The following is a 27,199-nucleotide window of genomic DNA, read 5'->3' on the forward strand; positions in this document are numbered from 1 at the left end:
TTTGTATGTTTCCGATACATTTAAAAAGCCCTTATTGACGTTAACATCTCTCCACTCAAAGGACCAGTTCGGTATTGCGTTATGCAGCAGCCTTGAAATATTTGAATTGTGTATGTGTTTTGGGAGCTTCCTTCTCTAGTCACCAACCAGATTTAAGAAGATTCAATCAAGAAGCTTACAAAGTATACACACTGACGTGTTTTCCCCCGACGCGCCCTAGATACCGTGTGCTCTAAAGTGCGGGAAATTCAGAGGAAGCTCTGGGGCTCGGGGCTGGGCGTGGCTTTTGAAAGAAACCTTTCTTGGAGATGCGTGAGCCACTTCCAGAACTCCTTCCAGGCCCCAGGAAAAAGGCTTTCGCAGGTCACCTCTCACTACAGGCATTTTCTGGGGGACTCCTGTCTCTCGAGCCAGTCTGTGTCGGCTTGAGTGTGGGAAGAGGAGATTTTCTAGCAACTGGTTTTGCGGTTCCGGGTAGCAGGGCACCTCCCTCTCCGTCGTGTGAGTTCCCGGAGGTTCGGCCCTGGCTAGCTGGGCCCGCCCAGGCTGCCGAGGACCTCTGGGATCAGCCAGGCGAGGCAGGGGTCCCCCAAGAGCCCGCACCCCGCGCCGGCGGCGAGGGAGACGGCTGACGGAGCCGCTCGTGGCTGGGGGCCTGCAGAAGGGAAGCACGGAAAGAGGACGGCGGGCGCGTCGTCTTCCACCGGCTGGGTGGGGCCTCGGGGACAGCCTTCCCCCAGGCCCATTGGCTTCCCTGAAGGGGTTGTTATGGTAACACATGACCGAACAGTCCCTTACGAGCGGGCCAATGAGGACGGCCGTCTTTTCCAGCGCACCTCTGAACCGTAGGTGTTGCGAAAACCCGGGCAAGGGCCGGGGAAGAAGGAGGAGCTAGGACGTCCTGCGGAAGGGCCGAGGGCGGGGCCCGTGACGTTCCCGGGCGAGCCAATCACGCCCGCAGTGGCCAACGGCCCCGCCCTCTTACCGCACATTTGCCCTCCCCTAGCTCATTTCGCACGACGCAGCGGTTGGGAACACAGACATTTTCGGAGCTGGAGCCGCCGCTGCCGCCGCCATTTTGTGTCTGTGGAGAAAGAAGCGTCTGTGGCGGCTGGAAGTGGACAGAGATCCCCCGTGAGACGGCGGCGTTGCGCACCCGAGCTTCCCTCTGTGTCGTCCCCCAACCCCCCTCCGCGGTCAGCATGTGGTGAAGCCGGAGCCGCGAGAGACCCGGGGAGAGGAAGAGGAGTCGCCAGGGGAGGCGGGGTGTCGAGAGCGGCTTCTGCTTCAGCTGCGGCGGACCTCGGAGGGGGGCCCGGCGCAATGTCAGAGCAGACGCCGGCCGAGGCCGGTGCTGCCGGGGCCCGGGAGGACGCCTGTCGGGATTATCAGTCATCGCTCGAAGACCTGACCTTCAATAGCAAACCGCACATCAATATGCTGACCATTCTAGCCGAGGAGAACCTGCCCTTCGCCAAGGAGATCGTCTCTCTCATCGAGGCCCAAACCGCCAAGGTTTTTATACACCCCGCAGCCTCCTATTCTTCTAATACTCCCTTGATTTTAGTGTCAGCCTCATCCCAGGTCTCGCTTCCATCCGAAGGGGGGTCAGCGTACCTCCTCCTCTCCAACCCCCACCCCCACCCCCAAACCCCCTCCGACTCCGGCTGGGTGTCTGGCCCGGGCTTCCGAGCGTGGGCCTCTCTGCGGGGAGGGAGCGGGGAGGCCAAAGGGTGGAGCCCCACTTCCGCTCACCAACTCCCTTATTTAGGCCACCGCATTGTGTATCCGGACTCCAGCACGCTTGCCTAGAGCCCTTTTGGGGTGGGGGAAGACTTAAAGGCAGTTTGGGGGTGGGGGAAAAAGAGCTCAAACAAGCCATTTTCAGGCCCGGGAAGGTGGGAAGTGGCTCTCGCATTGCCCCTCGCCCGCCACCCCCTGCCCTTTTGGGTAATCGTGCTCTGTGGGTTGGAAGGAGGTGAAGGGGGACCTGGGAGCGAGCTGTTGAAGGGTGGGAATAGGGGAATCGGCCCCGAGTGGAGCAGCCGCCTGTTAGGAGCCCAACATGGCGCCCGAGAAGCACATGATGCGAAAGGGAAGAGAGGAGAATCCATTCCCTGCCAGCCAGGCAGCTGCTCACACCCGTCAGCCCCATTTTTGGGGTGGGGGCGGCTAGATAAAACTTTAGTCTCCTATTGGAGGGTGTAGTCTGCCCCAAAAATGTGGGAAACTGGGCTGAGGGTGGGGTTTGGGTGGGGGAGGAGATCTAATCCAACCTGTAGGTGGAGAATCGGCCCAGTGGGTAACAAGTTACTTGCAGTTTCTCTGAGAAAAAAAGTTCAGCCCCTCCTCCTCTTCCTTTTCTGCTCTTCTCCCTTTCCCGGATAGTGAAGGCGTGCTTTTCTTCACCCCTTGTCGAAGTGGTCCTCAGCCACCTTACATTTCCCTGTAGTCCTCTTCTGTGGATGAATATGTGGGAGCGATATGTCATTTAAGTTACTGTTACATTTAGTTATATTGAATTTTGATAGCGTCCCAGTACTACGGTTTAAGTAACTTTTTCAAGCTTGTATTTACGGTTAAGTTTTTTTAGTTGTTAGTGATTGCAATGATCAGGATGAGCCTCCTTTTAGCAGAGTGAACCCCTTTTACAAGGCCACTTTAACAACAACCACCAATATATTGTTTAGAGGCGGTTTCTGTCTAGTGTAAAACTGAGTGGTCTGACTAATAAATGGTTTTGAAATGTGTGACTGGTATTATAAAATTTGTGAATAAAACATATAAAATATGTATTTGTCTTTTTTATTTACCTTTGTAAGGTGTAGAATTTGTTTCCAAGACTTATTTTTATCTACGTGGTTGTGTGTTTTAAACAAAAGTCTTAAAGTGACTTGGGTTCATTCTTCTTTAGGTTCCATCCACTGTTTGGGGTCAATGTGTTCACAAGGCACACGGTTTCAGGTGGTCCTGTCATACCTTAATTTAAAGAGGAAGAAAAGGAAGTTTTTTTTTCCTTATGGGCTCAACAGGTTTCATGCCCAGCCTGACAGCTAAACTACAAGTCTTCTCATTCACTCTTCTGTGAATGTGTGAAACAGCTGTATGTTCTTTTTCTACCGTATGAGACGTAAAAAGGAAACATCCCTCATACTCGACGTCCTTTTTGTTAATGCCATGAAACATATTAAACATAAAAAACTTAGTTTTTGCCGTGTTGAAGGCAAAACAGCACTTAATGCTTTTAAGAAAAGTTTTTTTTAAAGAAACCCGTTTGGTTTGTGATTTTAAGTATTATTCCACAGTGCCTAATTAGCAGCTCAGTCAGTTTGTCACTCAAAGAGCAGTTTCCTTGCTGGGTTTTATGGGATCCAGAACAACTCCAAGAACTGAAAACTAAATGCCTAGTGTAGTGATCACATAAAGTTTGTTGTGTATCGGTGCACAGAGTGGTGAAAATAGAACTATTTTGCTGGAAAAAGACAGCTGAGATTTTTGGGACACACATTTCCTGGCTATTTTTGTAAAGCCAGCTGGAGGAAAAGATGTAAAAGTCACTTTCTGGGGAACTATCTTAATTTGGGTTTGGGTTGAGAGGGTGGTGGGGGGGGAGAGTCTTCTGTCATTTATTTGGTAGCAAACCAGCTTGGTTTTTTTGTTTCTGAAGGTAAATGTTTGTCCTTATTTAGCATCTCCGCCTTACTAAGTTCACACCTAATTTGACTCCTCTCAAGGCAGTAGTAGCCAAAATGAGTATTACATATAATGACTTCACTTGTTCAATAAAAAATTAGTCTGCTGAAGAGATGTCTGGGTATTAAAACAATCCTGTGTATATCTTAATAGGTACAATATAACTAAAAGTGTATCAAACATGACATCCTAACAGGAAGACACAGCCTAAAGCATTTGACATGTTGATACTTAATGTAGTTTATCCACATGCAGTGGCCTTGTGAACTCTTTTTTATTAGTTCCTTAAAAAGTTTTTCATACAAAGTTATTCAAAAGTTTCAGTAAGCCAACTTTGGTTGTAAAGGTTATCAGAAGCAAGAGCATTTCCACACACTTGTATGGGCAATTCATTTTGTCAAATGGCATTGTGAGCCTACCCTAGCTACAGGTAGCCATGGGGAAGGTGGTGTTCAGGGTTTCCAATACACAGGGTGGGTAAATAGGGGTAACCTAGGTTTGTTTTTGTTTTTCCAATCACGGATGCTCCTGTGGAGTCAGAGTTGACAGTTGATATGGTGTGTTCTAATGCTCCTCAACAAGTCTGTGAACCTGCTGATGCTTTCTGGAAGCTTGCTGTGCCTTCTGAAAGCCAGTGGTGGGTAGGCATTGCAGCTGATCTGGGGCAACATTCCACTACACTGGCTCTGCACAAATATAGAACCCCTGGCTTGTGCGTGTCAGAGGAAATTTATTTCGACGGAGAGTCCATGCTGTGAAGAAAACCTTCAGAACAAATCCTGGTGTCCAGAGTCAAGTTGAACCTGCTTTTCGTGACTCAGCTGCTGCTCCATCCAGCTTTTCTTGTATCAGTAAACTTGCACCTTCTTGCATGTTAATGTGCAAGTGTATTGACTTCATCTGTGTATTTAATTCCTTTGTTTATTTGGATCATAGAAAAGTAATCCTAATGATTTTACAGGTAACAAAAACCATAGATTTTAACATATAAAAACCTGTGGAAACTAGTTTTTTTCCCCTTTGTCAGAGGCCAAAAAATTTGTTGAACCTGGGCACACCATTATAAATTCATATGGGTCCAAAGGGAACACTTGGATTAAGGGAAATTATTTTTCCTCCTTTTAGTTATTTTCATCATTTAAAAGGCCTTTTTTTTTTTTAACTACATGCACCTGAAATCCCATTGAATGCTAAATGAGTATACTAGAGATTATAATTTTTCTTTCCGATAACTGTGGTAACTCAAAGAGCATTGTAAGAAAATTGGACAGAATTGAACACTTTCATAAAGGTTAATACTTCAAAAAAAATGTAGTACCAACAAACTAGAGGTCTGTATTGTAAAACTCCCTTTTAAAAATAATTCTTTGGTGGCAATTCATAATACTAAACTTATCAGTTTCTTTTTATTCAGGCTCCTTCCTCAGAGAAGCTTCCTGTTATGTACCTTATGGATTCTATCGTGAAAAACGTTGGAAGAGAGTATCTCACTGCCTTTACTAAAAATCTAGTTGCAACATTTATTTGTGTGTTTGAAAAGGTATATATGCATTTAGAAACATTTGAATTTTTTAAGAGTATGTTCCTGATTAAATAAATGCTTACCTTGTGTTGGGTTTTCTTGGGTGGTGAAGAGTTTCATTCTTTTGGACATTTATTGTATTTCAAAAGACATTGGCTTTTGTCAAAGTTTAATGTTTTTAAATACAGAGTTTAGGATTTTACATTATCCAGGTATAGATGGGTTTGCTTTTAGAATTGTGATTTTTTTTAAATTGGATTTCTTTAATCTGGTTGAAGAGGTCTTTTGTCAATAGAGTGTAGGGGAAAAGATGAAGCTGTCAAGAGTCCTTCAAAATCTAAATTTCTGGTGTTAGGGTGTTGAATCTTCCCATCTGGAGGTAAATGAAGCCTCATCCTCCAGTGTAATTAATTGCTCAAACTGATTTTTTTTCTTTTTAGAAATCCTTTTTCTGCTTTGTTCGAGTGTGTTTATGTGAATGTATGTGTGTGTGAATGGTAGACTGGTTAATTGCTTTCATTTTTATTTTAATTTTATTTTTTTCCCTTCATTTGTGTTCAGAAGAAAGACATTAGTTTCCATGCCTAGGGATTGTAAATTCCTTGTGTAGCGTTGTGTCTGACAGTTTGGTGTTAAATAGAACAGTGTTAAGTTGAGGAATAGAGAATATGGGCAGGTAGTTTTCTGCTTGACAGTCTTTGTCTTTTATACCCAGAAAAAAGGGTGCTTAAAAGAAATTGGGTTTTATGTTACATTCTGACAGATGATTGGTGGTAATTTTAGTAGATATGTCTGCTGTGTATGGAGAAATCCTAATAGTTACTAGGGAATTGGCTGTTAAGAGACTGGTTGGTAATTTTTTTTAAGTACTTAGGAGAAATAGAGAAATACCAGTGACCTGTATTTTGGATTAGAATTGTAGACTTTTGCTAAATACTGCTTATCTGGGGGTGTAGTCAAGGAGAAACCAACTTTTTATTATGGAAGTTGGAGGAGTTTAACTAACCTCTTGGTTCAGTTTCAGTATGTTGAAATTCATTGAGTGTTTGGTAGCATTCCTTTTCTGAATCTCAGCATCCAAACTATAGTTGGTCAAAATGACCTTGTAGTAAGTATGTTATTTTTTGAAGACATGAATGTAATTAAGCTTTTATTCTAAATTTAGTTTCCCCAAGTACTTTGGCTTTTTTGATGGCGGACTTAATAAACGTGTATCATACTCACTGCAAATGTGAGCCTGTATGTTAGATAAAGCAAAAGCTCAGCCATCAGTGGTTAAGATTTGGTAAATTTAGGTGACTAAAATGCCCTCCATACCACAGAATAACTTGCTCATGGATAACCAACCATGTTACATTGTTGAAGGTTAGTGAAATGGTTTTGTCTTAATTTTTACTCTCAATTTTAGGAGTTTGAGCCATCTTCTAATTTTGTATTTTCATTCAGAGTTGAGTAACAGGGTATAAATTTGCCTAGTTATTTGCATGAAGGCTAGGTGATAATGACTCGTTTTTTTCAGGAAGACAGATTTCCTGGTTACATTTGCTTTTTGCAAACTAAAATTCATCTTTAGTAAATTGTTAATTTATATATTTTCAAAGAGCAATTACAGTTCTTTATATGAAATAGAACAGATTTATGTACCTGTATAATATATGAAGCATTCTATAGTAACTTAACAAGCCATAGAATTGTTCTGTTGTTCTAGGTGGATGAAAATACTAGAAAAAGTTTATTTAAATTACGTTCCACATGGGATGAAATATTCCCTTTGAAGAAACTTTATGCCCTGGATGTCAGAGTTAATTCATTAGATCCTGCTTGGCCTATTAAACCTCTGCCCCCCAATGTGAATACATCTAGCATCCACGTGAATCCTAAATTTTTAAATAAATCGGTAAGTTAATATGGATGTGTACACTGATTTTAGCTTTTCTGAAGCCTCTCGCCAGAAGCAAAAGTAGAATACTTTGTACTGAATCAATTTAGTTGGAAAATATCTTAAAATTTTTGTTTGAAAATACATTTGCCTTAGTTATTGTGTAATATTTTGGGTTTTAGGTTCATGGAATTTTCTTTGTGCTTGATTGGCTATTTATGGATAATGTCACGTCAAGTTGTTTTTTAGTTACTTGACTACGTTTTTAACTGTAAAATATTTTTCCTGACATTATTTTTTTCTTGTAGCCGGAAGAGCCTTCCACACCTGGCACAGTGGTCAGTTCGCCCAGCATCTCCACTCCTCCAATTGTTCCTGATATACAAAAGAATCTTACCCAGGAACAACTAATAAGACAGCAGTTACTGGCAAAACAAAAACAGTTGTTAGAACTTCAGCAGAAAAAGCTGGAGCTCGAACTAGAACAAGCTAAGGCACAATTGGTAAGTGGTAAGATTGAGTGTTTTACCTATTTTAAACCTGTTTACAACAGGAAGTAGTTTGTGTATGAGTTGTGGTAACATTACCTTAGTTGTCTTTTCCTATTTTTATGTGTTAACTTATATATTAATGTGACCATGTTTTTATATTTTTATTGTAAGACTCACTTGATTATAAGCTAAATTATTTCTTGCAAACTGTTTTATTTTCCATGTATATATTTTATGAAGTATTTGTGATGTTTCAATATGAACAGAGAATGTACTGATAAGGAAAATTAGCATTTCTAACTTTGGAGACTTAGCTTCTCCTTTTTATATTTACAAAATGTCATTTCTTTATTGATTTGTTTTAGGGGATGATTTTTCACAGTATTTGTTTTATGAACAAAAATCAGGCTTGAGTCTACAAAAGGAAAATTGTCACAGTTAAGGAGACTGGGAAAATTATATATTTTTTTTAAAAAAAATTGTTTCATTTTATTTGGAAAGTTAGATACACAGAGAGAAAGATCTTCTTGGTGATTCAGTGCACAAGTGGTTGCAACGGCTGGAGCTGAGCTGATCTGAAGCCAGGAGCCAGGAGCTTCTTTCCTGTCTCCTGTGTGGATGCAGGGTTCCAAGGCTTTGGGCCATCCTCTACTGCTTTCCCAGGCCACAAGCAGGGAGCTGGATGGGAAGTGGAGCTGCAAGGCTTAGAACTAGCACCCATTTGAGTTCCCAGCATGTGCAAGGCGAGGACTTCAGCCATTAGGCTACCATGTGGGGCCCCAAAATTACATATTATTTTGCATGATTTGCTTACTTAGCCTGTGATTTTGAGAGTGAAAAGGCATAGGAAGGTGAAAATTTTTTTTAGGTTCCATTATGTTAAAGGAAAAGTGACAAGGAGTTCTTGCAGCAGCTGATTTGTTCAAAAAACCTGCAGGCAGGGTCATGGCCAAACTGAGTCATGAGCCAAAAAACCCTACCTGTGTCTCCCACATAGGTGACAGGGACTCATGTGCTTAGCTGTGATCTGCTGCGTCCCAGGTGCATTAGCAGGAAGCTGACTTAAAGCAGAGGTAGAGCCCTGGCTTGATTCCAGGCACTCTGATACAACTTGGGGGTGAGTCAAGTGGTCCCGCAGTGTTATTGCCGTAGAGTCCATTCCAAGGCAGAATTTTTAAGTTTATTAGATGCCACTTTGGGAGGAACCAGATTTTAGGGTATGACCGACTCCTGGAGTTTGCATTATCTTTCCTACTTTGGAGTCCTCATTAGGTAAAGGGAAGATTGTAGTATAAAACCCTAAAGAAAAGGAGTATAGAGAAGTAACAGACCTGTGTGTTCTTTTTTTCATTGTGATCTCTACTTAAAAAAAATTTATTTGGAAGGCAGAGTTAAAAAAGAGAGGGAGAGAGAGTTTGTAGAAGTCAGCAACCTGAAATTTCATCTTGGTCTCCCACATGAGTGCCCAGGTCCCAACTTGCAGAGACATTTTTTGCTGTTTTCTCATACACATTAGCTGGAAACTGGATTGGAAGAAGAGAATTTGGGACTCAAACAGGTGCTAGTATTGTAGTCGGTGGCCTAACCAGCTATGATCGCCATATAAACTGTAGAAATAGGCAACGTAGATACAGTATTTAATAAATTTATTACCTGATTAAAGCATTTTTTAGTTTTAAATTTCTTGATAATCTGCATGTTTTATATTTTAACTTTTTTTTTTTTAAATTTTAGGCAGTTTCTCTTAGTGTTCAGCAGGAGACATCCAATTTAGGTCCTGGACCTGCACCATCCAAATTACACGTCTCACAAATTGCCCCTATGGCAGTGAAAGTTCCTCATCAAGTTCCTGTGCAACCTGAGAAAAGCCGCCCGGGTCCGTCCCAAGTTCAGGATTTGAAAGGCACTAACCGGGATCCCCGCCTTAACAGGATGAGTCAGCATTCCTCTCATGGAAAAGATCAAAGTCACAGGAAAGAATTTCTAATGAGCACGTTGAACCAGTCTGATATTAAGACAAGTAAAACTGTACCCTCTGAGAAACTAAACTCATCTAAGCAAGAGAAAAGTAAATCAAGTGAAAAAGTAACTAAGAAAGAACTTGACCAAATAGATTCTAAATCCAAATCTAAATCTAAATCACCATCACCTTTGAAAAACAAATTTTCACACACAAAAGACTTGAAAAATCAAGAATCAGAAAGTGCAAGGTTGTCTGATATGAATAAGAGGGATCCGCGGTTAAAAAAACATCTTCAGGATAAGACTGATGGCAAAGATGATGATGGAAAAGATAAAAGAAAAACTGCAGAGAAAAAGGATAAAGATGAGCACATGAAATCTGAACACAGAATGGTTGGAAGTAGAAATAAAATCATAAATGGTATTGTACAAAAACAGGACGTAATAACAGAAGAATCAGAAAAACAGGGGACAAAACCAGGGAGATCGAGTACTAGAAAGCGATCAAGGTCACGATCACCCAAGTCTCGGTCACCAATTATACATTCACCGAAGAGAAGAGATAGGCGGTCACCCAAACGAAGGCAAAGGAGTATGTCTCCAACTTCAACACCTAAAACTGGAAAAATTCGCCAGTCAGGAGTTAAGCAGTCACATATGGAAGAGTTTACGCCAACTTCCAGGGAAGAAAGAAACACAAAAAGAAGCACTAAGCAGGATATTCGTGATCCAAGACGAATGAAAAAGGCTGAAGAGGAACGACCACAAGAATCTGCAAATCAGCATTCTACAAAGTCGGGCACTGAACCAAAAGAAAATGTAGAAAATTGGCAAAGTTCTAAGTCTACCAAAAGATGGAAATCTGGTTGGGAAGAAAATAAAAGGTATGATAACATTTTAATCAAGTAGAACATTTATGAGTATGTTTTAAAAGATAGCATTCATTTAAAAACCAAAAATAATTTATTGTGTGCCATACTTAGTACTTTTTTTAATTAAAATCCCGTTAGTACTTTTTTTTATTACAATCCCGAAATAAGCATTATTATTCCTATTTAGCAGATAAAGAAATTGAAGTGTAAAAAGTTTGACTCATTTGCAACGACTGCAAGAATCAATTTGTTTTAAGTATTCTGACATCCTATCATCTGCTCTTATTTGGATTATTCATGGTTACCTTATCCATTTTAACCAGATGCTTGAGAAGGATCTTTAAAGATGGCCCTGCATAGAACTTTTTAAAAAAACATATTGATGTAACTTTGCTTTTGTGATTTCAGCTTGCAACAGAGTGATGAACATGGTAAATCTCCTCATCTAAGGCATAGGGACAGCTGGTCGAGCACTAAAGGAATCTTGTCACCTCGAGCCCCAAAGCAGCAGCATCGACTAAGTGTAGATGCTAACCTTCAGATTCCTAAAGAGTTAACTGTGGCAAGCAAAAGAGAGTTGCTTCAAAAGGTAGTTACAATGATTCATCCTATATAGTCATTCTATTTTGGTTAATTTTTTTCTAATTCTTATATTTAAAATACTTAATTTTTCTTTATCACCTTTGTGCAGACGAGTGAACGTTTAGCATCAGGTGAAATTACCCAAGATGAGTTCCTTGTTGTTGTGCATCAAATTCGACAGCTATTTCAGTATCAAGAAGGTAAACATAGATGCAATGTACGGGATAGTCCTACAGAAGAAAATAAAGGTGGATTAAAAAAGAAACCTCTCTTATCTGATGCTGAATTAACCTACTATGAACATAAAGCAAAACTGAAAAGGACACAGGTTCAGCATTCATTTCCAAGACTTGATCTCTTAGATCCTGATATTTTTGACTACCCTTTGACTGATGCCTTGTTGTCTGGAATAGAATGTGAGCCATCCAAAAGTAAACATGCAAGTAGAAATAGTGGAGCACAGTTTGACAGAAAAGAACAATTTAGTGAAAGAGCAAGACGTCTTTCTCCTATATCTGGGAGTCGTACTTATGCTGAGAATCTTTCACCCCATGAGGGCCGGAGAAGACATGACGAGCAAGTCTCTGCTAAAGGTAGAAAAAGTTAAATCAGATTATGCTTATTGAATCACACAGCAGTGAAGGGAAAATGAAACAGCTAAGTGGGGATGGATTTTTATGCCTGTTCAGACTACCTGTTTTCTGTTTATTTTGTTTTTCCCTCTTAGGAATGGGAAGGGAAGGGAGCTAATGTGTGTATGAGGCTATTTGTGTGTCAGGTAGTTCACTGTGTTCTCATTATATGTAATTTAATCCTTAAAAAGCAATAAAATATACCTTATTCATATTTACAGTTAGGAAACCAAACCAGAAAGGTTGAATAACTTGCTCTTAAAGTCAGTTGGTAAATCGACAGGTGGGGAGTTTTTTTTAAACTCAGGTTTGTCTGACTCTACAGGGCATTCCTGTATTTCATACTTGATGTGGTCTTTCCAGTCACCTCTAGTATAGTAAAGTTGTATATAGTTTAGGATGAACATTAACATGACTGTTGAAAGATTTTAAGACAATTTGATACAAATTCAAGTTGTGTAAAAATGACCTTTTTGCTTTTTTTCCTCTTAAAAGGTGTACGAGAAGAGCAGAGATCTCCATTCAATGATCGTTTTCCACTTAAACGACCTAGATATGAAGATGCAGATAAACCATTTGTAGATAGCCCAGGATCAAGATTTGCCGGCCTTGATACAAATCAGCGACTTACAGCTTTAGCTGAAGACAGACCGTTATTTGATGGACCTAGCAGGCCATCGGTAGCCAGAGATGGTCCAACCAAGATGATTTTTGAAGGACCTAATAAATTAAGCCCTAGAATTGATGGACCTCCGACACCAGGTTCTCTTCGCTTTGATGGGTCACCAGGACAAATGGGGGGAGGAGGCCCTTTGAGATTTGAAGGGCCACAGGGTCAGCTAGGAGGTGGCTGTCCTTTGAGATTCGAAGGTCCTCCAGGGCCAGTAGGGGCTCCTTTGCGGTTTGAGGGGCCAATTGGCCAAGCAGGAGGAGGTGGTTTTCGGTTTGAGGGATCCCCAGGTATGAGATTTGAGGGATCTGCAGGTGGTTTGCGATTTGAAGGACCAGGAGGCCAGCCTGTGGGCCCCCTCAGATTTGAGGGGCATCGTGGTCAACCTGTGGGAGGGCTAAGGTTTGAGGGACCACATGGTCAGCCTGTGGGCGGACATAGATTTGATAGTCCTCGAGGTCAGCCTGTAGGTGGACTAAGATTTGAGGGGGGTCATGGTCCAGCAGGGGCTGGGATCAGGTTTGATGGACCTCATGGTCAACCAGGAGGTGTAATCAGATTTGAAGGCCCTTTGTTACAGCAAGGAGTTGGAATGAGGTTTGAAGGCCCCCATGGTCAGTCAGTGGCTGGTCTGAGGTTTGAGGGACAACATAGTCAACTTGGTGGGAACCTGAGGTTTGAGGGTCCACATGGTCAACCAGGGGTCGGCGTGAGATTTGAAGGACCTTTAGTTCAACAAGGAGGCGGAATGAGGTTTGATGGTCCTAATGTACCGGGAGGTGGCCTAAGAATTGAAGGTCCTCTTGGTCAGGGTGGTCCAAGATTTGAAGGTTGTCATACTTTGAGATATGATGGACAGCCAGGTCAGCCATCACTTTTGCCACGAATTGATGGATTACACGGTCAGCCGGGTCCTAGGTTTGAAAGAACTGGTCAGCCAGGCCCACAGAGGTTTGATGGACCACCTGGACAACAAATACAACCAAGATTTGATGGTGTACCTCAAAGATTTGATGGTCCACAACACCAGCAAGCCTCAAGGTTTGATATGCCTCTTGGTCTCCAAGGCACAAGATTTGACAATCACCCGTCACAAAGGCTTGAATCAGCAGTGCCTTTTGGTCAGCCTGGGCCATTTAGTGACCCACCGGGTGGTGCTTTCAATGCTCCGTCACAAGGACTGCAGTTCCAGAGACATGAACAAATGTTTGACTCACCTCAAGGACCAAATTTTAATGGACCGCATGGCCCTGGAAATCAGAATTTCTCAAATCCCCTTAACAGAGCTGGACACTATTTTGATGAAAAGAATCTCCCTAATTCTCAGTTTGGAAACTTTGGCAATTTACCAGTAACTGTAGGAAATATTCAGGCCTCTCAACAGGTAAGTTTGTTTTGGTTGCCTTAAGATCATGTGGCATTCTGATGAGTTAACTTTTAGAGGTAGATTTTCAGGACATAATTTGTAGTATATATACATTGAAGCTCACAAACTAGGAAAGTGGGGTAACCATTTTCTGAGGTTGAAATTTACAATTTAAAATTGCTTTCTCTTTGTCACACATGTTCTCCTTTTTGTTTATTTTTGTTGTTTCTGTTTTATGGCTTTAAAGCCGCTAAAGCATGAATAACCAAAAATGTTTGATTCTGGTCTTGTAGTGTGTAGCAGTAACCCAAGAATCTAACACATCATGAGCTGCCTCTCGAGCACTAATAGCAGGGTGAATTGGAGGTGCAGGTTGTCCAAATTCGCATTGGCTCTCTGATATGGGATATAGGCATTCCAGGAGGTATTCCAACCTACTGTGCCGTAGTGCTTGTGCCAGTGATGTTACTAACAGATAACTCTGTTGTAGTGTTTTTTGATGTATTTAGGCTTGTTCTGTTGGTGGGATTTTTATTAGTTATACATGCAGTTGGAAATTCACGTGGAGTTAATAAACTTAGCTTAGAAATGGGTATTTACATAGCTTCCCTTTAGGCTACAGAGATCATATTTATATGCCAGTACAGTGTTTTTTTTTTTTTAAATTTTCTCTGACATCTTTTACAATGTTGCCTTGCTATTTATAATTATAGCCAGATGATAAAGAGGATATGGCCTAGTGGGATGATCGCCTGCTGTTCAGATTGCTAATTATTGCAGATTTTGACATCTGTGGAACAAGGTCAATGGTTTGAAGTTTTGGCTAACTGGCTGCCATGATTGTGTGAGCAGGTCACATTGTTGCTTGTCAGTTCTTCAGGTTTAACAAAGGGAAGGTACTAGTAAGGTAGTTACCTATTTAAGGTCACACAACTAGTTGTGGCTACCTTCTGTTTACGTGATATATTAAACTTTTCAAAAAAAAGTTTCATCTTGGTTCGTTATTAACTCTGAAACATAAGGGAAGGTATCATTGTAAAAGTTCTATAAGTAAAGTAACATAGAAGCTATCGTTCCAAATCATTATTACGGTAGAAGCCAGGTTTTATGACATTAGTGAATATTTTTATGAGGTTAAAAAAAGTTTTATTTAAAATATAGAAAGGATAGTCTTAAAATGAATTTTTTTTTTTAAAGGTTCTACCTGGTGTTGCTCAGCCAATACCATTTGGCCAAGGACAACAGTTTTTACCAGTCCATCCACAAAATCCTGGATCATTTGTTCAGAATCCCTCAGGTATATATTTTTTGAATGTTAATGTTTTTCAAAAGACAACTGTCATTTCGTTTTGTAGCTGTTTGTAAAATATCAATTGTGAAAGGGCAGATTCAGTTTAGAGAAATTTAGTCTGGCTGAAAATGTTTTTGTCCTTTTCTAGAATTTGTTGACATTATTGATTATAATAATACCTACCTTGTTTGCAGGTACAGATGGTTTAATCAGGACTTGTAGTTCATAAACAGAGGCAGGGAAATGTGTTGCTATAAACTGGGCAGTGAGAACTAGGTGTGATATTTGTGGTGATAGGATAAACTACTTGCCAAATCTTAGAAATCTGTTTGATATTTTGAATTTTTGTGTGTGTTGTGATCCAGTAAACATTAAAAGGATATTGGGAACACCACTTCATACAGTTGATTAATTCTTGCTCACTTTGGCAGCACATATATTAAAACTGAAATAATAAAGTTTATTCAGGAAAATATTGGATTTTTTGTGACACTGAGATGAGAAGTAACTAATACTGGATACAAGGACTGTAAAAATGACTTAGTCTCAGTATGTGGCAAATGGGAAATATTTAAGTTATGATAATTTGTCACATAACTGCAAAGCTAATGTATTGACCCAAATAGTAATGAGATTTCATTGCGTTTAAAGTTTTTATTTGTTTAAAAGCCAGAGAAGGGGAGAGAGAGAGAGAAATACTTGGGTCATCTTCCACTACTTTTTCTGGGCCATCTGCAGGGAGCTGGATGGAACTGGAGCAGCTGGGATACAAACCTGCATCCATATGAGATGCCAGTGTTGCAGTTGACAGCTTTACCTGCCACACTACAGTGCTGGCTCCTAATACTCATGTTAATTCATGAAGCATTAAAACAATTTTTGGAAATGTAAATTACTATAGCATTGTGTTGCGTACAGATTTAGAGTTTCCCAAACCTTCAAGTAATTAGGAAAGGAGGAATTCCTATCCTCAATCCATTTTATGATTAATTCTTTATTTCCACTTGACAAATTTATTTGAAAAAAATTACATTTTTTAAGTGAATGGGATCCATGCTTACCTCTTTTTAAATGTTTTTGTTATTTTAATGAAAAGGAAAAGAAAACTTGAATTCTAAAGTCAGGAAACTCTAGTTGTCATCTCGTCTTCCACTTAGTCGCTGAGTAGGGTACATAAACAAGGATCCTATTTCTTTATAGGCCATGTCAATAGTTTCCCTGAAATTTTTCTTTAAAAGAGAATCGAATGAGATGATACATGCAAAAATATTCTGTGAAGTGCTACAATGGTGTGTTTCCCCTTAGAATCCAGTTTTTCTTGCTGTGTGGAGGATTTGTTATATTTTCCATCAGCATGAAATAATGTGTAAAAACTGCCCATTTCCTTTTTGCTTTTAGAACCTTGAGAGGTGTGTGTGTGTGTGTGTTTAGGGAACGCTGGCATTGGGTGTTTTGAATTTTTTTCCTTAGAAATCTGAGTTAATATATTATTAGAAGATGCTGAATAGATAATTAGATTGAAAAGTTGGGTGCAGAGTGATTCACGGACAGGAACATGAAGATGTTCTCTTCTGTATCCTGCTTTTCTATTTATTTGAAAGGCACAGAGTTACAGAGAAAAAAGAAAGGAGATAGAGATCTTTCATCCTTGTTTACTCTCCAGATGGCTATAGAAGCTGGGGCTGGACCACACCAAAGCCTGGGCCTAGAAGTCCATCCAGCTTTCTCACATTTGTGAGAGGGCCCAAGTACTGGCCATCTTACACTGCCCTCCTAGACATGTAGTAAGGAATTGGATTGACATGGAGCACTAGGGGACTCTTGGGTTACTGGTATCATAGACGGTGGATTAACCAGCTGAGCCACAGTACCAGATTCTATCCTGCTCTTCTTTGTCATGAATGTGGTTAGGTAAAAATGGGCAACACTGGTTTTTTATAGACAGTACATGTGAAGTTTCACTGTTTTTGGTGGTCTCAGTGATAGTCTAAGATGTCTTTTTTTGAGATGTCTTTTCAAATGGTGAAAATTTGTTGACCTAAATGAACAGTACGTTTTATGAACTTTTGCAGTAATTAAACTTGTCATTATTAAGAGTTTAGTGCATTTATTATTGGTGAGAAACTTTGAAAAATGCTTACATAATTTGATATTTTAATTTCACTTTTTTTTTTTAAGGAGCTCTTCCTAAGGCATATCCTGATAATCATCTCAGTCAGGTGGATGTAAATGAATTATTTTCAAAACTGCTAAAAACAGGAATTCTCAAATTGTCCCAACCTGACTCTGCTACAACACGTAAGTGTGGTTGTATACTTCCATGTACACAAAGCTTCATATAGATACAGAATTGTATGATGTGATATAAGTTATGATAATTATACTTAATAATATTTGAATTCTTAAGCATGCCCTTTATTTTATTTTTTTTTATTATTTTTTTAAATTTTATTTTGACATTCTTTACATAGTTAATTAGATTAAGTAGGTTCAAGGGCTACAGGAAAGTGGATAATACTAGTATGTTTTCCATATTGTTACCTTCATATTTAAAGGGGGTTACTTAAGGGAGAAGCCCACCCAATTTCCCACCCTTCCCAGGTCCCGGATGTAGGGTATGCTCTGAGGTTCTTGCTCAAGTGGTTTTGATATTGCCACAGTTATGAATCGCTGTCAATCTTGCCACTCCAAGCCTTATGAGATCTTTGAAAAATCCAGTGATTGATTGACTTCGTTCATAATGAAATTCTGATTAATTACTTTTATAGTGACCATATATTTCAATTGACTGACATTCCTGTAAATGTTATATGCAGATTTTATTACTATTTGTTAATTTAGCTTTTGAAAATAAATTGAATGTTGATATGCCAAGATTTCATGATGTTGACTTGTAAGAAATCAAAGTGTTGTGAGCAAACATCACATCAAATGCAGAGAATAGATTATGTAGGTTTCTGTCTGCTTATAACTGTATAGTGCTCCTATATAAAGAATACATGGAAAATGATATTGAGAAATTTTGTGTATTTTCTCAATTGAAGAAACAAATGAAGCGGCTGCTCAACCTTCCACTGAAGAGGAGGAAGATCAAAATGAAGATCAGGATGTTCCGGATCTTACTAATTTTACAATTGAAGAATTAAAACAGTATGTATCTAATTTTCATTAAGATAAAATGAATACTGTTACTGTTTTTAATGCTATTTCATTTTATTCCTTTATTCTAACACTAATAAGCCCATTTAAAAAATATTTTCTATTTATGAGATAAAATCCATTACATAATATCTTAAAATTTTTCCTTAAAGATTATTTGAAGGGCTAAGTGATGAAGAGAGATAGAGACAGAGAATTTTTATTTGCTGGTTTGTTCTCCAGTTGGCTGCAATAGTCTGGTCTTGGCCTAGCCAAAGCCAGAAGTCGCAGCTCCATTTGGCCTCCCATATGAGTAATAGGGGCCCAAGAACTTGCATGAGCACAAACTGGACCAGAAGCAGAAGAGTTGGATCAGAACATTCCAATATGTGATGTCAGAGCTGTAAACAATAGCTCGGTCCCTTGAGCCACAGTGCTGGCACAGGAAACCAAGATTAAATCCCCTTGAAAAACATGTCTGTTGGGGTCCTGCGCAGTAGCCTACTGAGTAAATCCTCGCCTTGCACACACCAGGATCGCATATAGGCGCTGGTTAGTGTTCCGGCTGCTCCACTTCCCTTGCAGCTCCCTGCTTGTACCCTGGGAAAACAGTCGAGGACAGCCCAAAGTCTTGAGACCCTGCACCCATGTGAGAGGCTAGCAAGAAGCTCCTGGCTTCCATCCGATGATTCACTCCCCAAGTGAGCGCAACGGCGATCTGAAGCCAGGATCCAGTAACTTCTTCAGGGCTGCCACACAGGTGCAGGGTCCCAAGGCTTTGGGCTGTCTTCAACTGCTTTCCCAGGCCACAAGCAGGGAGCTGGATGGGAAGCGGGGCCATATGGGATCCCGATGCGTTCAAGGAGAGGATTTTAGCCTCTAGGCCACGGTGCCGGGCCTATTATCTTTTAATCTTTTCTCCATATTGTAGCATTAAAAAAGATTTTTTAAAAGCTATTTTTATTTTCTAACATTTTCATTGGGGAAAATCAGAAAACACAAGTACAATTAGCTCTCTGTATCTGTAGGTTCTGATCTGCAGATTCAGTCAACAATGTATCTTTTTAAGTTTTATCATAATTTCTCAAACAATATAATGTAATAACTATCTTTATAGCATTTACATTATGTTAGGTATTTCAAGTCATAAGAGGTGATTAAAATGTATGGGATCATGGGGGTAGTTTATTCAAATATAGCATCATTTAAAAGATTGATTTATTTGTGTGAGAGTTACAGAACTAGAGGGACAGATAGAGACTTTTTATCGCCTGGTTTTTCCCCGAATAGTTAGGTCATTTGGGACTGGGTCAGGGCAAAAGCAGGGGCCTTGAATTCCATCTGGGTTCCTCATGTGGACAGTAGAGGTCCAATACCTGGGCCATCTGTTTCTCAAGTGTACTAGTTGGGAACTGGATTAGAAGGGGACATGAACCTGTATTCCTAAAATGATATTGGCACTGCAGGGGATGACTTAAGTCACTGCACTGCAGTGCTGACCTCAGCTACGCTGCTTTGTGGGCTTTGGTGTCTTAAGGGTCCAGAAGCCATTTCAGCATGGATAATGAGGAACAAGTATAAGTAACATCATGAAAATTAGAATTTTTACCTAGTAACTTTTGCATACTTTTTGTAATTTTCTATTTGCTATTATATAAAAACCATTTAAAGCTATTATGCAAGAATATAGATTAATTATGCATTTTGTATAAAAAACAGCTATTGTGTTTTAGTCTTAATACTTTTTTCATACTTTGATATAAACTGTTGCATAATAAAAGATGGCATTCTTTCTGCTGTTGTTGTTTAACCAGCTGTTTCTTAGAGGAAGAGTGTTTTGTTTAAACTATTTTTCCTGGCATTCACTTTTTATTTTTTAAGATTTATTCTATGTATTTGAAAGGCAGAGTGACAGAAAAGGAGAGAATTCTATCTGCTTGTTCACTGCCCATAAATGGCTGCAATGGCCAGGGCTGGGCCAGTCTGAAGCCAGGGTCTGCTGCTCCAGCCATGTCTCCCGTTTGGGTAGCTAGAGCCCAAGCACTGGGCTGAGCTGCTGCTGCCTTCCTGGGCACATCAACAACAGAGTTGAATCCAAAGTCCAGCAGCTGCGATTTGTATAGATACTCTGATAGCTTCTCTCTCTATATATCTTTTTAAAAATGATTTTATTTTTACTGGAAAGTCAGTTTTATAGAGACGGAGAGGCAGAGAAAAAGATTTTCCATCTGCTGTTTCACTCCCCACGTAGCTGCAATGGTTGGAGCTGAGCCAATCCAAAGCCAGGAGCCAGAAGCTTCTTCCCATTCTCTCAAGATCCAGTGTCTCAAGGCTTTGGACCACCCTCCACTGCTTTCTTAGATCACAAGCAGGGAGCTGGATGGGAAGTAGAGTAGTAACCTGTGCCCTTCTGGGATCCTGGTGCATGCAAGGCAAGGACTTCAGCCACTAGGCTACCGTGCTGGGCCCAGGAAATTCTTGATGGCACAGTGGGGCCACCCCACTTTAAAAGATTTGTTTTTATAACATTCATATTTTTGTTTTCTGTATTGCATGTTTAATTTCTTGACTTTTTTTTTTACAGTTTATACTGTTTTACTGTCCTACCCATCCCTCATTATGTACAGCTATTCTCATTGTTTTACATTAATATTAATGGCTAAATACTCATTGTATTGGAATACTTTGAACCATTGTTTGTACTTTATTTTATTCAAGTATATCATTTGTTGTTTTTTTGGAGTTTGGAACTACCCTGCTTGTTCCCTCATTTGTATACATAATCCCAAATAGGGATCCTAGATTTTTTAAGATTTACCTCTGGGTACATTTTCTCATTGGTCTTGTAATGATTTTTCAGTTGTCTAAACTTATTATTTTTTGCATGCCTTTTATTATTTTTTTTAAGAACAAAGTACAGCAGTGAACTCTGAAGATCTAAAAGAGATTATAACTTTTGTGTTCTGACTCTAGGCCAGCTGTTCCCTTGTTCACTAACATAGGGTCATTGCATTTTAAAGAAAATGATTAAGCCACATCTGTCAATATGAAGATGGGTTCATGTTCTAAAGTTCACTAGTTCTAAAATTCACCAAAGGCATGATGATCAGTGTTGCTGTTAGAATAATATTTATTTTTGTGTAGTAACTGTAGTCAGCTGCTGGTTTCATTGTGGTTTAAAAACCATTAACCTCAAGATTTTGTTTCCCTCAAATTAGACGTTACGACAGTGTTATAAATCGGCTGTACACTGGTATTCAGTGTTACTCCTGTGGAATGAGGTTTACAACATCACAAACAGATGTGTATGCAGATCACTTGGACTGGCATTACCGGCAAAATAGAACTGAGAAAGATGTTAGCAGAAAAGTCACTCATAGGCGTTGGTACTACAGTTTAACAGTAAGTAATCTATGTGCCTTTGAACTGTCTTAAATTAGGACATTGAGTAACTGCTAGAAGCTAATGTAAATTTTCTGAATAAAATTTGACCCTGGAATAGTTTTTTAAAATAAATGAGTTTTGAAGAGTATTTGCTTTTCATTGAAACTAGACTAATACACTTGTGTTTTGTAGGTCTAAAATTCCAAGGCTCTATAACTGATTTTCTTTTGCAAAAAAAATTACACTTTTTAAGTAGTGGAAATTTAATACCTTAGTTCATTAGTTGCTGTATGTTGTCTGTTGTGTTATGGTGTTCAAAAATAAAGTATAATTTTAAATACTATCAGAGCCTATCATTTAAGAATATACCCTTACCTGTAAGTAGCATTTTATTGAATATATGTAGTAAAATTTAGAAACAAAACATTAAAAAAGTCAAATTTTTTCTTTTAAGGACTGGATAGAATTTGAGGAAATAGCTGATCTAGAAGAACGTGCAAAGAGCCAGTTTTTTGAAAAGGTCCATGAAGAAGTTGTGCTTAAAACTCAGGAGGCTGCTAAAGAAAAAGAGTTTCAAAGTGTACCTGCTGGACCGGCTGGAGCCGTTGAGGTTAGGAAACAATGCTTACGCTTTCTGAGTGTGTCTGTCACTTTCCTCAGTAAATAATCATAAAAATATACCAATTTATATGCCTCTTAAATATCTAAAAATTTCCTGTAAGCACTACTTATTTGGTTTTTGACGTTCATAATCATCATAGTTAAATATCGCAGACCAACAGTAGTGAAGTGTTGGCAGATCCTTAGAATTTCTTGGTATCTGTAAGACACTGTCATTAGAATGTTTATGCTTACTTAATGGGGTTATGTCTGTCTTTTAAATTTGTGCGATTCTGTTTTATTAGAGTTGTGAAATTTGTCAAGAACAATTTGAACAATACTGGGATGAAGAAGAAGAGGAATGGCATTTAAAAAATGCTATCAGAGTAGATGGAAAGGTAATTGTCAATATTTCTCTGTATAAAGTGTTGATTGTAATTTTTGTTGAGGAAGCTTGCTACTTTGGCAAGTTCATAATTGTTTTTGGTGTTTGCTCCTGGTAAAAAGGGTATTCGACTTCAGAGTTGAGGAATGTTAGAGTTGGAAAAGATCTTCACAATACATATACATGAGGTTGCATAAATAATGAGATGTGTCCTCTGATTCCGTCTACTTAGGTGTCTTACCAAACTATTTTGATTCTCAATTTGTATTTTATCATCAAAATTAAAAACAAACTATGTTAGGCTAGATATTTACCTGTACAAAACAAGTTTAAAGGAAAGTCAGATTTTCAAGCTCATTTTACATATAAAGATGAAAATTTTATCCATTATGTTGAGCAAGAGTTTTAAAACCTTTTCAAAGAACTTGTCATATGAATTTAGAAATAACAGAATGGGACATTACATATGAATATATTTTAATAGTTATTTGCTCCTTTTCAGATTTATCATCCATCATGTTATGAAGATTATCAAAATGTAAGTTGTTTACTGTATTCTCATTTACACTAAAAACTTTTTTTGCATCGGAGATAGTTTTAGTATTTTTAATACTGAGCCAGTTTGGTTTAGTTGTGGCAAATTGTTCAGTAAATATTGATGGTACATAGGACTGATAGTCTTTTTCTGTGTGATGCAAACAATTTAAATTTTAATGTCTATATATCATTCCTTGCATTGTAGGCACTTTACTAGACTAATAGACCTAGAAAAATGTTAGAAAAATTGCAGATGAGAAGGCTCCTGATGGGAATAGGTTTCTAGAGTTATGGGAAATATTTATTGGTTTATTTGTATATATACTCTATCCAGACATGTAATACAGGAATGAGTTTTCAGTGACCATATATGAAATCTATTTCTTGGCATCAAAAAGCCAAATTGTCCAATTTGTAGTGTGGCATTTTTAAATGAAACACAGACTTTTAAAGAGGCAGTTTGGAAGATAGGAAGACTAGGATGTTTTGGTGGTTTGTGGGCGTTTAAGACCATTTTGATTTTTGCCTCCTGGTTAAGATGCCCGTGTTTCCTATTGGAGCACCTGAATTCCATTCTCAGCTCTGGCTCCTGATGCCAGCTGTCCATTAGTGCAAATGAGGCAGCATGGGTTAGCTCTGTGGGTTGGGTTCCTACAACACAGGGGAGCCTAGGACTGCATTCCCATCTCTTGGCTCCAAACTGGGGTCACTGCTAAGGATCTGGGGATTGTACCAGTGAGTGGGAGCTTTCTGTTAATGTGTCTATCATTAGGATAGTCACAAAAACTTGAGGGTTACCGTCTGAGTTCATTGCTGAATTTGGCTGCTTTTATGGCAAGTTTAGTAGGGATGAATTTTGTTTGCATCTGAAATGTGTGTTCTTTTATCCCCTACATGGGTCCTATACAACTTTATGCCATTTAATGTGATAAATTTTTACTCCGATTAGTACTTATAGGGCTTTTCCTTTTGTAGACATCTTCATTTGATTGTACACCATCTCCCAGCAAGACACCAGCTGAAAACCCATTGAACATTATGTTGAACATTGTCAAAAACGAATTACAGGAACCCTGTGAAAGTCCAAAAGTTAAGGAAGAGCAAATTGACACCCCACCAGCTTGTACAGAGGAAAACCTTGCAACACCCACTGAAATTAAAACAGAAAATGATACAGTTGAGTCCGTTTAAATAAAATGAGAAAGGTATGTTTTTCTTTTTTAAAAAAAGCTGCTGTTGAATCTAGAAGGTGAAGAATTTTTTTATGTATATATAGACATAAATCTATATAAATTGTCCAGCTGAAGCAGGGCCTTCAGCTATCATTTGGTTAATAAATACATTTTAGTATTTGCATTTCCTACTGCCTGCACAGTTTCAGGTGCTTGTTGTGTGAAACTTCTGTAGATGTGTGCAAATTTAAAAAAATGAAATTGTATGTGTAAAAATGTACGATTTTTCACTTGTGAAACTGTAAATTATAAATAAAAATATTTTTGCTATTCATGGAGTGTAATATTTATGCACACCATCAAATAAAGACAGTGTTCTGTACTTTTTATTGGGTGAAAATGGAATTGAACAGCAACCTCAACATAGCAGCTCCCCATGATTAAAGAAGCAAAGTCTGAAGTTTTATTATTCAAAAGGGGGTTGTGAGAGCTTTGAATGACTTTGCTTATAGAAATCCAGATTTGAAAATTTTACATATTTGTATATATACATATTTGTGTATATATATATATATATATATACATATCCAGCTTAGAGAACCATCCACATGTCCATTTTTGGAAATATCTAAGGAAGCATCTTTTATTCTTGAACATGGACATGGATGCCATCAAACAGTTAACCTATTTAAGTACTAAGGGTGATTTTTTAAAAAAGATGTTTTTCAAATGTCAAATGATTTAATGCAGATGAACATATTTCTATTTTAAGTTACAGGGAAATCTGTAAGAATGCTCCTTTGAAACATGGTTAACATTTTCCTTTGTTGGTTTTGACTGAATTAGATGAATACCATGAGATGTTAGTATTCATACATGTAATAAATAGAATGATAAAGAAACTGCCTGTTTGTCTTTATTTTTTAAATGGATTTAGAATGTGATGTTTTCTTGTTTTCTACTCCTTGAAGCATGTGTGGTACCTGCCAGGAATAGTTTAGAGAACAACTGTGCCCACTAGATGATTTTTCAAATGTCTTTTCTTTACCACAACCAATTTGTAATATTCCTCACTACAGATGAAAGTTTTATAAGTGTAAAACTGGCTTATCATTCCACAAGAGGACAGGAAGGGTGCCTTTGAAAAAGTAATATAAAAGTTGATTTATATTCAAAAACTTGATAATTTTGAATAGATTACGAAAAGTCTTCTTGTACCCTGATAAACACACCAGCCACTTGCCACTTTGAATATATGACGTATAAACCTAAGAGGTTTTTGAAAGAGATTATCACAATTTGCAGAGAAGCCTTGTGGATTGGATTTTAAGCACATTATGTAATAGCTGAACTTAATATAGATGACCACTGCCATACAATAATTGTTGGCATCTGTGAACCCAAAAATGTACCTTATGGAATGTTTTAAAGGACAATGACAGTTAAACATACAAGCTTAAAAGTATCCATACATTGGGAGTGGAGTGCCAAGGCCAGGTCCTTAGAAACAAATATTTGAAGACTAGTGGGTGGGAAGGTGAGAAGTAAAATGAACAGATAATGGTAAATACAGATAATTTAAAAATTTTCAAGGAATGTCTAGTCAACAAAATAAAGTACAGTACGATTGAGAAATACTCCCTTTTCCTAACAGCTGAATATTTGTGTCACGAAGAGGTGTAACGAGTGATGTGGATGGGGATTAAAAAACGTACTCATGAAATTTACCTGTAAAGATAAAAAAAGTAGTTAGAATGAGACAATTACACAATAGCATTATTAGTTAGAATGAGACAATTACACAATAGCATTATATGAAGATATTTCAAAAAGGCAAAAAAAAAAAGATTTTTGGTACCAAAATTTTGACATCTACATAGTTTTAAAAAAATATGCATTTTTTCATTAACTTTTCTGAAGATTGTTTGCAAGGATTTCAAAATATTTGGCACCGAAAATTTTTTTTCTTATGAGATTTATTTTTATTGGAAAGACAGAAGGTTCTTCTGTCTGCTGTTTCACTTTCCAAATGGCTGCAACGACCAGAGCTGGGCTGATGATCTGAAGTCAGAGCTGCTTCAGGTCTCCCACACGGGTGCAGGGTCCCAAGGCTTTGGGCCGTCCTCTGTATCTTTCCCAGGCTTTAAGCAGGGCATTGGATGGGAATGGAACAGCTGGGACACAAACCAGCATGCTTAAGGGGTTACTGTTGTGTTTGCAGATAGAAGATTAACCAGTTGAGCCAATGTACTGGCCCCCAACATTTTATTTCTACAACATGACTGAAGTACTCAGTTCAGAAACATGGAATGGAGGAAGAGATAACAATAAAACATTCTCAGAGTTGCATTAAGTGGTATTGAAATAAGCATAGGAAAGATTAGCTCTCTGAGTTGATCACCGTTAGGGTTGGGAATTCAAATCTTTGAGGTAGGATGCCAAAATGTAAATTAGTGTACTGGGTTTGCCTCAAATTTGGCTGTGAGTTAGATTCACTTAGAATGTTAAGAGCTTGCTTATTTCTGAAGAGTGCCACTGAGTTGCATTCAAAGGCACTAATAATAGTGACCTTCAAAAAGGTCATGGAAAATGGCAAGAAACAACTAAGGCTTTCAGAATGCCTTTGTACTACAACGAATCAAATTCCATTTTTCTATGAATTTTAAGAAGCTCTAGAGGGTTGATTCTAACTAATAGCCAGATCTGGTATCTAATCTTGAAATCAAGGTTTTAGCCCCCAAAAGATGGACTGCCCTGGAAGTGACAGCCGGTAACCTGTAACAGAATGGCAGTAAAAGGAAAAGCTGAAGGAAGCCACAAGGAAGATTAAGACACTACCTTCAATTAAGAGTTGAAGTTTATGGGCAAAAGTATTACTGTGTTTTTCCTAAAATCTGGAGGTTTTGACCCATCACCTTTACAACAGTCTAATTTCAGTCTGTCATACTTAAAGCTTTTCAACCTTGCTGCCTGGAATGTTACTTAACAACTAAAAATAAGCTTTGAGAAATGAATTACATGGT

The 27,199-nt window shown here is 38.7% G+C and overlaps 1 protein-coding gene across 2 annotated transcripts; it reads left to right on the top strand.

The window, feature by feature from the left end:
- Nucleotides 1–1,030: 1,030 nt before the first annotated feature.
- Nucleotides 1,031–25,078, top strand: PCF11 (PCF11 cleavage and polyadenylation factor subunit). 2 transcript variants are annotated; one of them, XM_040964356.1, is made up of 16 exons: nucleotides 1,031–1,515; nucleotides 5,108–5,233; nucleotides 6,924–7,112; nucleotides 7,403–7,597; nucleotides 9,320–10,431; nucleotides 10,828–11,008; nucleotides 11,111–11,594; nucleotides 12,129–13,687; nucleotides 14,867–14,966; nucleotides 17,139–17,258; nucleotides 18,005–18,110; nucleotides 21,317–21,500; nucleotides 21,937–22,092; nucleotides 22,388–22,480; nucleotides 22,970–23,005; nucleotides 23,980–25,078. In XM_040964356.1, exons 1-16 carry the CDS (start codon nucleotides 1,324–1,326, stop codon nucleotides 24,193–24,195), a joined length of 5,049 nt encoding a protein of 1,682 aa, XP_040820290.1. In that variant the 5' UTR covers nucleotides 1,031–1,323; the 3' UTR covers nucleotides 24,196–25,078. The 2 variants fall into 2 exon arrangements, with proteins under 2 accessions (XP_040820290.1, XP_040820291.1); XM_040964357.1 differs by having other exon boundaries at nucleotides 11,111–11,201.
- The last annotated feature ends 2,121 nt before the right edge of the window (nucleotides 25,079–27,199 follow it).

This window comes from Ochotona curzoniae, unplaced genomic scaffold (assembly GCF_017591425.1).
Source record: "Ochotona curzoniae isolate NIBS_2020 unplaced genomic scaffold, NIBS_Ocur_1.0 scaffold_3223, whole genome shotgun sequence".
Lineage (NCBI taxonomy): Eukaryota > Metazoa > Chordata > Mammalia > Lagomorpha > Ochotonidae > Ochotona > Ochotona curzoniae.